The following is an 11,313-nucleotide window of genomic DNA, read 5'->3' on the forward strand; positions in this document are numbered from 1 at the left end:
ACCTAAACTACATAGAGTTGTAAAGAAACTCAGCCATTGGCTAAGAAAAAGCACAAATGCTTCTTTTAATATATTTTCCAAGTCTCCCTTACAAATACAACATACATGGCTTTATATAGCCTCAAAATGAAACTATTAAAGGCATTCCAAAAGTTGTAACATTCATACTTAATGACCATAATTAGCCATATGTAAATGTAACCTAGAGTAAATAAAATGTCTTAAAATACAATACTCTAAATTACTCTAAATTGTAACCCACCCAAAATTTATAACCATCAAACTTCATTCCTCTTCAATGTGACATGAATTGCAACCTCTTTTGATATTTTTGACAACATTTTCTTCACATCTTCATTGAAGTATATTGTATTAATGATTTCTCTTGGTTCATATCATTCTCCACTTCTTCAAGAGGATTCGTCCTCGAATCTATTTGTGAAACTTTGCTGCAAAACATAAGATATGAAAATACAAAGGCCCTCACAACAATCTCTCATGTGTATACACTCAAGGATTTGTTTTTTTAGGCCACTCTGTTTGCACTCATTTACACAAATGAAGCTCTCAATCTCACCTCTCAAAATTTTGAATTGAGCAAAGATTGAATTTTGAACTCTGGGTCGATTAAAATCTAAAAAGATGAAAGTAAATAAAAATCAAATTGAAAAAAAATGCAAAGGAAACATATATCCGATCTTGAGCCTGATGCTCTGATACCAAATGATACGATAAGGAATCAACTACAAGGGGAGTAAGATTCGGATTACCTTGTCGATCGAATATCTCAAGTCAAGAACACTTGATTGAGATTCGAATCACTCCACAAGCAAGATCGATCATGTCTAGCTTGAATGATTCTTGTTGATCAAATATCTCAACACAAGAACACTTGTTTGAGATTCGAATCACTCCACAAGCAAGATTGATCATGTCGAGCTTGAATGATTCTACATGCAACCTAAACTACATAGAGTTGCAAAGAAACTCAGCCATTGGCTAAGAAAAAGCACAAATGCTTCTTTTAATATATTTTCCAAGTCTCCCTTACAAATACAACATACATGGCTTTATATAGCCTCAAAATGAAACTATTAAAAACATTCCAAAAGTTGTAACATTCATACTTAATGACCATAATTAGCCATATGTAAATGTAACCTAAAGTAAATAAAATGTCTTAAAATACAATACTCTAAATTACCCTAAATTGTAACCCACCCAAAATTTATAACCATCAAACTTCATTCCTCTTCAATGTGACATGAATTGCAACCTCTTTTGATATTTTTGACAACATTTTCTTCACATCTTCATTGAAGTATATTGTATTAATGATTTCTCTTGGTTCATATCAGGTTTTACCCCATCTGGTTGATCTACAAGTTCCCAGACTGAATTGAAGTACATTGACTCCATTTCAAGATTCATGGCTTTGATCCACTGATCTCTATCTTCATCATTCATTGCCTGTTTATTGGTTAATGGATCCTCAACGCCATCATCAGGTATGATGACCTGTGTTTCTACGAAACCCAAGTAACGATCGGGTTGAGTTATAACCCTCCCACTACGTCGAGGCATTCTCAACTCTTGAGAAGGATGTGATTGACCAAAAGTGCCAGTTCCATCAACAACTCTTGCTGAAGGACAAGCCTGATCGACAACTCTTTTTGTCTTATCAGTAGCTTCTTTAGAAATCTCACTCAATACTGGTTTGCTGCGAGGTTGATAATTTCTTACGTGGTCTTCCTCTAAGAATGTAGCGTTTGTTGATGCAAACACTCTGTTTTCTTGAGGGTCGTAAAACAGACCACCTTTCGTCTCTTTGAGGAATAGGCATAATTTTGAACGACGTTCTAATTTCTTGGGGTTTTGCACCAACACGTGTGCTGGGCATCCCCAAATCCTGAAGTGACGTAAACTACCTTTTCGCCCTCTCCATAACTCATAAGGTGTTTCTGAAACACTCTTAGAAGGAACCATGCTCAAAATGCATGCAGCAGTCTCCACTCCATGTCCCCAAAACGAATCAGGTAATTGAGCGAAACTCATCATAGACCGAACCATGTCTAACAGAGTTCTATTTCTCCTTTTTGATACACCGTTCTGTTGACGCATGCCAGGGGCTGAGAGTTGAGACGTTATTCCATGTTCTATCATATAGTCCTGGAATCTTAAGTCCATATACTCTCCACCTCGATCTGATCGAAGTGTTTTTATAGTTTTTCCTCATCGATTCTCAACTTCAGTCTTATACTCTCTGAACATTTCAAGAGCTTCGGACTTGTGATGCATTAGGTAAATATAGCCATACCTTGAATAATCATCGATAAAACTGATGAAATATTCATACCGTTCCTTTTCTCGTTTTAAATTTTATCCGATTTTTATCTTCGATTTTATTTTATTTGTTTTCGATTTCGTCTTTTTAGTCACGATTCGGTTTTTCGAAGCCTCGAAAATTGAGTCCTGACAATAACATAATTATAAAATATTCAAAATCGATTTTTATGAAATGTAAAGTTAAATAATAATTGGTTATTTGAATGATTAAAATATGTTTTAAAATAATTTTGAACTTGAAATGATTTTAACAATTTTGAAGTTACCCTTATGTTCTAAAACGTGGTTTGATATGAGTTTTAGTTTAAAAATTAAAAATATAGCATTCATTATTATTTATCACAATTTTAAAACTTTTCCCAACCTTCCTAACTTTGACTATTAACATACTCACATTCTGTTCTTTTATTTGAGGTTTTTTTTGGACCGGTTATTAAAGTATTTTCCCTATTATAATTAATAATAACAAACCTTAATTATTTAATTAATTACCATATATAAGATAAATTTAAAAGTTTATATAGTTTTATTTATCTCATTTATTCCAAGATAATTATTAAAATAGAATTATAAATATTCTGATATGACATTATTTAGATCTAAATTTGATTTATAGTTATTCAAATAAATAAATGTACGTGATTATAAATGGTTAATTAATCATCGAGCAATACATTAAATTTACTTAATTAGTTAAATTAAATAAATGATTTTATCTTTAATAATCGAAATACTATTTTATTATTTTTTTATTTTTTAATTACCATACCTAAGTTAATTTTAAAAGTTTACATAGTTTTATTTAATTCAAAGATAATTATTAAAATAGAATAGAAATATACTCCTATTTAAATATTTTTGTTTACCTTGTTTAGATTAAAACTAAATTTAATTTAATAAAGGGTTGGAAATATGAAAATTTAATACGATCCGAGTAACTAGAAACAACTAAATAAATACTTAAATAACATTCTATTTCTATATTAAAAAAACAGTGAGCGTTACCAAAAACACGGCCATCCTTTCCTAGTTCTACGTAATAATTTCGATTTCCACGTCATTATCTCTCTCAGGCGTATAAATAAAACAAAGAAATCTAAAATCCATGCAATCCCATGGCGCCTACCATATTTATCGTTCTCGCACTACTTTCCATCGCCGAGTCCACCGCCGGCAAAGGTGGTGGTCTCAAGCTGGAACTCATCCAATGCCGACTCTCACCAGGCAACGTTTCACCGATGGCAGCCAAATCACAAATTTGGCTGGAAACCAGCAAATTTATAGTGAAAATCGCCGTCGGAACGCCGCCAACGGAGGTGCATGCAATCCTCGACACTGGCAGCGATTTATTTTGGGCTCAGTGTCGTCCATGTGCGAAATGTTACCGGCAAACGAATCCGATTTACGACCCTTCGAAATCGTCAACCTTTCAAACCCTTTCTTGCAAGTCGCCGCAGTGCCATTTGAGGGGGTCCGGTGCGGCGTGCTCCGGCACCGACACGTGTAAGTACGGCTATGGGTATGGAAGCGGATCTACGCAGGGAGAATTGGCGACTGAAAAAATGGCTGTTTTCGAGGTCTGGAGCGACGACGCCGTTTTCGGGGGTGGTGTTTGGTTGCGGACATAATAATAATGGAACGTTTAATGCCAATGAAATGGGATTGATTGGATTTGGAAGAGGAGGGATTTCCTTCATTTCTCAGGTATATATATATATATATATCTTATCACTTTCAATTATTATTAATATTTTTAAAAACATTATTAGCATTAAATAGTGAAACCAACCCTTAATTATATTCTTATTCAAATAACTATAAAGTTCAAAACCTTATAGTTAACGTAAATTCATATTCACAGATAGGTCCATCGGTCGGCGGCAGAAAGTTCTCCCTTTGTCTGATGCCATACAACACCGACCCGAGAATCTCAAGTAGTCTCTCTATCGAGTCGGTTTCTGAAGTTAAAGGACCCGGAGTCATTACAGCCCAACTCGTTCGAACACCCGACCAGACATCTTACTCTCTCACTCTCACAGGAATCTCCGTCGGAAAAACCCTTGTTCCGTACAGTACGTCGGGACCTCCGGCCAAGGGGAACGCAGTTCTCGATACCGGCACGCCGCCGACTCTCCTCCCCAAAGAATTATACGGACGATTGGCTGCCGAAGTTCAGCGGCATATCCCGTCGAAGCCCGTTGACAATGATACCCTTTGCTACAAAGATAATTTGGGGGATTTGGTGACGACTCTGCACTTCGACGGCGGCGTGGATCTGCGATTGAGTACGGTTCAGACTTTCAATAAGATGTCGGATGGGTCCTTTTGCTTCACCGCGATGGGCGTTGACGACAAGGACGCACTCATCGGGAACAGTATGATGGCGAATTTTTTGGTTGGGTATGATATTGACAATATGACGGTGTCGTTTAAGCCCACTGATTGCACAAAAATTGGTTGAGATTTTTTGGGCATATGAAAACAATGCGCTAGTTTATAACTATTATTACTTTTCTCGTAACACTTTTGATGTGAGGTTTAGTTTGTTTTATTCATAAAATTTGGAAAGCATTTATTAATATATGCGCAACTATATTCTATAATATTCCTTTGATTTCTTTTTAGTAATTTTGAGTAACAAATTTTAAAGTAAAATTGGACATTAATTATTAATTATTTTTATTTAAGTTGTGAAATAATATAATTAAATTTACTATAATTCAAGAGACCTTTTACGATTTCCAAAATTTAGGCACAATGATGGAAATCGACGCCGGAGATCTCAGAAAGGAGATTAGGGTTTTGAGGTTGGAGGAGAAGATTTGATAAAAAATCGACACCGGAGATCTGAGAATCCTCAACCTAAACCTTCAGTAGTCCGAGGCAAGGTGCTTTCACGAATCGCACCTTCCTATTTCATCGGAAACGTCTAAGAACTTAAGATTCATCCGCGAATGTCTAGATCGAGATGTTTATCGAGATTTTGGTGTGCTAGTCTAAGAACTTAAGATTCATCCGCGAATGTCTAGATCGAGATGTTTATCGAGATTTTGGTGTGCTAGTGAAAGAACTTAAGATTCATCCGCGAATGTCTAGATCGAGATGTTTATCGAGATTTTGGTGTGCTAGTGATGTTTTTTAGTGATTCTTGGACTTTTACCCTCAGGAGTGTGATCTTCGTAAGTTTTGGAGTGAAGGCGGTCGAGATTTCCGTTCGAATCGGAGTTTCAAGAAAACACGATTTTCGGTAAGAACTCGTATTTTTCTTCAAATTTGAACTCGGGCCACTCTCACCCATGCAAATCTAAGGATAATTCCGAATAGATAGGAGTTCATAGTTAGCTCAAGATTAAGATCGAGTTACCTAGGTCATCGAACGAAAAAATCAGTCGCAATAGTAAACGACATTATAAAGCGAGAGTGGTTTTCTTCATGGTCCGATCTTACGCAATACTCATTGCATAGGACGCCCCCACTCACATGTCTCCACATGTACAATTTAGTGTTTACATTGTTTATATCGTATACAAAAGTGGCCTCGTCCATAGTGTCTTTAGAATAAGGTACTCAGCCTTATCCATGTACTACAGATCATTTTGACTATATCCTTGAACTTGATCCACTCGTATGTCTCTACATATAGTTCAAGTAATCATACTATAGCCAGAGTGTTCTTAGTTTATTGGATTTAGATTAATGATTGTAACATTCAGTTTACTAAATAACAATCTTTACTGAATAAAAATCAATAATAACTTTATTGAAAATAGAATATGTTTTTGTTTACAAACTGTTAGTTTTAGGACATAAAACCCAACACATAGCTCTTCCATATTCCATAAATGGGCAAGACGCCGGTACTACATGCGAGAAGTATATTAGTTTACTGAACAACGAATTAGATCATCGATTGATTTGTATGCGCAATGGAATTGGAGTGGATAAAGCATTACTCCAAAAAAACAGGCATCCCATGAGTATACATGACCTCACTACCTGTATAAAGTGTGCATCTTTGTTAAGGGAGTAGGTCAAAGCCTTTTATCAAAGTCAAAAGTAGGAATCCAAGAAAACAAGACCCCTAAGAATGTCTTGTAAACTAATTATTCGATTTGAAGTTCCCAGTAAGGCTGCTAGAGACATCACTAAACCACCCAAGGATGTCTCTTGCAAAGAAGAATTCGTTGAGATTTTTTCCAGAACCCCAGTCCAACCTACCCGACTAATATAATCTAGAATCCACTCTCCGCCTTTACTTAACTTAGTAGTAGGCGAATTCACAGGGCACGTTCCAAGATCTCCCACAACGAGAACCTAAGACATGGTTGATTGATAGTAAGTTGAAAGAATAAATGGATCGATCATAGGTTGGTTGAATATTGAGTTCTGCTTAGGCTACGTGTTATGTTTACGCGCTACGAAGTCGGCACATAGGATCTGAGACGGGTTTCATCTCCTTCGAGAACACCTTCTTACTAGTACGGTAAAAGTTTGATGCAAATAGACCGAGAAAAGAAGAGTTCTTTATAGATGAGTTGTAGTCGATTCGCCCCTTATGTTATGGCTCGTCTCGCGCTTAATCACTCGCGGGATTCAGATAGGGGGGCAGCAAGTCTTTTCTAAAAAAACTCGCAGTCCTACCCTTATATATATACATATATGATTTTTTAGATACTAACTCTTTCATTGGATTGGACAAAGAACTTCTATAAAGATCTTTCCACTCATTCATCATACTCAAAGTCGAAGTCACGTCCGGCATGGGGGTCTCGAAAAAAAAACGAGAATCAGTGTCGTGGTGGTACTACGAGATAGCGATTTTTTGTATAGAAGAATAGATCCGTAGACCTATTGATTGACCATAGATGCGACAGCTATCTAAGAGAATCTCAGTAGTTCTTCTATCATTCAAGGGCTAAGGGATTCTCTGATCAAAGTAATATAGAGATTCTTTTTCTTTATCTGGTATGTAGCTCTGCGAGCTAGGATCGCATGATCGGGGCAAAAACGAAGATAGGATCATCATCATGGCCCTTTTCTTCTTTCTTTTGTTTGTGTCCGGCTTTAGTTAAAGAGAGGTGTGTGTGTTTTTTTAAGGCTTATCCGGGGGCTGCAACTCTGGGGCATCCAATTCTTCTTCTTTCTTTTCCTGTGGATCTCACATCGAGAGCAGGTTCTTCTTGTTCAGGGTCATCAGATGAGAGATCTTCCTCTGATTTTGAGAAATCGGTCAAGCGGGGGGCTACCCTCTCCTCTTCGAGTCGAGCTACTTCCTCCCTCTCCTCACCTCTCGAGATCTATATATAAACTCTTCCCTAGAGGAGAGTACAAGCTCCAGGATGAGTATGTCCTGGATTCTCGAATTCATTCTCATCCTGATCCACCATGGAATTTTCTAAATCTACAAAAACAATGATGAGAGGAAAGAAAAGATTATCGATTAATAGGGAGAGGGACGAACCTACTTTACCGATAGGGAGATGGCTCGTACTGATCTTTGAGAAGATCACAAGGTGCTAATGGGAAAAGGGGGATCCATAAATTTTTTTGAAAGGGATGCCCCGAATCTGACATGTCGCTTGCTGAAAAGAAAAAGTGAATTCCTCTATTTGATGTCGATTCATTTACACTTCCATTCTTTGTAGAGGAAGGCTAACTGCTTGCTAGCTGAGAGCTGTATGAGCGTTAACGTCCACGTACGGCTCTGTGAGAAGGGCGGTGGACAGAAATGGCCTCGTTGTACCTCACTCTCGTCCTCAATGGGGTCTGCTTTTTTTTTTTGGGAGATTATGCCAATATAATCTTAATGAGGTGCGGGGCTTTGCATCTGAGATTCGTTGGGCTTCCCTCTTCAGGGGCCTGCATCCCAGCGTTTTTGTGCAATAAATGTTAGAGGAAGGGATATTGAAAGAGATAGAAAAAGGTAAAATAGATGAAAGCTGTCGTGCTTTATTATTGTTTGTTGACTCAATACTTAAAAAATTACACAATTCCAATATTTATAGGCTTATACACTAACCAAAAATAGTAAATTATGGAAATCTAAATAAATTCAAATCTACTAATAATCTTCTAAAATCTTGGTACTTTGATTACTTTGAATCATATCTCAACTACTTTGAATCATATCTCAACACTCTCCCTTGATTCAAAGTTGCAGATGCCAAATACAAAGCTTTTCTTTTGACAAAGCCTTCGTAAGTATGTCTGTTTTAACCCGTACAATGTCTGTCTCAGGTTGTATACCTTTGTTTCTTTGTCTTCCTTTATGAATCCCTCTGGTTGTGTTACATAGACCTCTTCTTGTACATCTCCATAAAACTTTTTGTTTGGTACGTCAACCATATCCCATGTTCCATTTTTCTCAATGAACTGCATCTCTACTGCCATGACTTTCTTCCACTCTTCTTTTTCAGTTGCTTCTTCATAATTCATAGGGTCTGAAATAATAAGAGCAAATTGACATAATGCATATATGTCAACTAGAGATTTATACTTCCTTGGAGGTGTCTCATCCAAAAGTTCTTCAAGAGAAGAATTGCTATTTAGTGATGCTGAAGAGGATGAATTTGTCACATTTTGTGTAGTAGTGGAGGCACTAGGAGATGCACTAGAGTTGATCCTTGCTTCTTCATTTGGAGAAACTTCAACTGTAATCTTTTGCTGCTCCGGTTCTTTATTCCAATCCCAACTCACGTTTTCATTAAATATTACACCCCTTCTAACTAAAAGCTTTTCACTAAGGGGGTTGTATAATTTATACACCTTTGATTGAGTACAATAGCCAATGAAAATGCATTTTTTCAGATTTTTCATCAAGCTTTTGACGAGTTTGAGGAAGTTTCAAAGCATAAGCAACACAACCAAAAATTCGTAAATGACTTACAGATGGTTTCCTTCCATGCCATGCTCCATAAGAAGTTCGATTCATAATAGCCTTTGTTGGTGAGAGATTTAATAGATAAACAGATATTGCTACAGCTTCTGCCCAAAATTAGTTTGGAAGTCTCCTTGCTTGTAACATACTTCTTGCCATCTTCACAATAGTTCGATTTTTTCGTTTAGCAATTCTATTTTGTTCTCGAGTGTAGGGAGTTGTCTTCTTCTTCACAAAACAGATTGAAATCTTTAGATATGAACTCGCCACCTCTGTCTGTGCGAAGAACTTTAATGTGACAGCCACTTTTGTTCTCCACCATAACTTTAAAAATTTGAAACTTCTTTAAAGTTTCTAACTTCGGTTGTAGGAAGTAAACCCAGCTCATGCGACTATAGTCATCAATGAACAGTAAAAAGTATTTACTCCACCTGAATTAGTTTGCATTAACTTCGTTTGCATTGACCCATATAAATTAGCATGAATTAGTTCTAGACAATGTGAATCTCTTTTAACTTTTCCAACACGAAAGAACTTCCTATAAATGCATCCTTCACATAAATTAGTTGAATCAATTCTTGGTAATCCAAAAACTATACCTTTATCCTTGAGTATTCAGGCCCTTCATATGAAGATGTTCATATCTGAGATGCCATAATGTTGAGTCATCTTTTTTGCTAGCAGTAAGGGAAAAATCCTCCATGTTAGGAACATCTAGTGGAAACATCTTATTTGAAGTCATGGAAATTTGAACTTTACGGCCTGATTTCTTATGTGTAATGACACATGTGTTGTCATCAAATAGAACGAAATGTCCTCTAGTCATCAATTGTCCAACACTCAATAAATTGTACCCTAAATTAGGTACAAATTGAACATTATCTAATTGTTTTATCTTACCATGACTGGTTTCGACTTTCACTGTACATTTTCCCTCAACTTGCATCTCTTTTGTATTTCCAAGTTGCACCTTAATTTTTTGCATCTCATCAAGTTCTTTGAATAAGGATTTGGTGCCTGTCATATGATTCGAGCATCCGCTATCAACAAACCCCAAGTCACTTTTTTTTGAATTAGTATCCATACACGCCATAAAAAGGTTTTCTTCTTCTTCTTCATTCTCTACTGCAAAATTCATTCGTTGATCTTTATACCAACAATTAGCTTTTGTGTGCCCATACATCTTGCAATGGTTGCAATGGTAACATTGTATGACATTCCTTTGTTCATTGAATTGTCTTTGTCCATCATTTCTCCATCTACCCGTATTACTGCGACCACCATGGAAGCTTCGAAATCTTCCTCTTCCACGACTTCTACCTACTAAATGAATATTGAATTGTCTTTCATTGCCTTTGTTGTTGGCTGTCTCCTTCACTTGTAGTGTCTTTTCCTCATTCCTTTCTGATGATCTATTGATTCTTGCCTCATGAGCCTAAAGCGAGCCCATCAGTTCATCAATAGAGAGTATTGATAGATCCTTAGCTTCTTCTATGGAAGCCACCACATGGTCAAACTTTGGAGTTAAGCTTCTCAACACCTTTACAATTGTTTCATCTGAAATTTTCTCTCCATAGGTACGCATCTGATTGACTATTTCCATTGTTCTTGACAAAAATTGGCAATTGGTTCGCCATTCGTCATGAGCAGAGTTTCAAAATCACGTCTTAGAGATTGCAATTTCACTATTAAGACCTTTGATTCTCCTAGAAACTCTTTTTGTAGAATTGACATGCTTGCTTTAATGTGGTTGCTGCTACAATTCGTGAAAAAATAGTCTCATAAACTGCTTGCTGAATAATGAATAGAGCCTTGGCATCATTTTTCTTGGTTTCTCTTAGTCTCTCATTTTCTTCTATTCTGGGTTCTAATACATCAATAAACCCGTGCTCAACCACTCATATTTCTCACCATTAAAGATTGGTAACAACGGTGCAGGAAGAAAAACCAGCTACTGCCATTTTTGTTTTGTAAAGAAAATAATCACTCACTCTCGTGTTGGCATTAACTTGGCTCTGATACCAAATTTGTTGGAGGAAGGGATATTGAAAGAGATAGCAAAAGATAAAATAGATGAAAGCTGTCGTGCT

General features: G+C 36.6%; 1 protein-coding gene and 1 pseudogene across 1 annotated transcript; both read left to right on the top strand.

The window, feature by feature from the left end:
- The first annotated feature begins 3,461 nt into the window (after window positions 1–3,461).
- Window positions 3,462–4,807, top strand: LOC111436385 (annotated as a pseudogene).
- A 296-nt stretch (window positions 4,808–5,103) lies between these two features.
- LOC111436466 (uncharacterized mitochondrial protein AtMg00530) lies at window positions 5,104–7,762 on the top strand. The gene is made up of 4 exons (XM_023074261.1): window positions 5,104–5,153; window positions 5,513–5,593; window positions 7,260–7,311; window positions 7,415–7,762. Exons 1-4 carry the CDS (start codon window positions 5,104–5,106, stop codon window positions 7,760–7,762), a joined length of 531 nt encoding a protein of 176 aa, XP_022930029.1.
- The last annotated feature ends 3,551 nt before the right edge of the window (window positions 7,763–11,313 follow it).

Source organism: Cucurbita moschata, unplaced genomic scaffold (assembly GCF_002738365.1).
Source record: "Cucurbita moschata cultivar Rifu unplaced genomic scaffold, Cmos_1.0 Cmo_Scf00054, whole genome shotgun sequence".
Taxonomy (NCBI): Eukaryota; Viridiplantae; Streptophyta; class Magnoliopsida; order Cucurbitales; family Cucurbitaceae; genus Cucurbita; species Cucurbita moschata.

Excerpts from the sequence above, each read along its gene's own strand:
- LOC111436466 (XM_023074261.1), top strand. The coding sequence starts at position 5,104 with ATGATGGAAATCGACGCCGGAGATCTCAGAAAGGAGATTAGGGTTTTG. Across the intron at positions 5,154-5,512 it reads AAGGAGATTAGGGTTTTGAG|GAGTGTGATCTTCGTAAGTT; the intron begins GTTGGAGGAGAA and ends TTTTACCCTCAG. Across the intron at positions 5,594-7,259 it reads TCAAGAAAACACGATTTTCG|GGCTAAGGGATTCTCTGATC; the intron begins GTAAGAACTCGT and ends CTATCATTCAAG.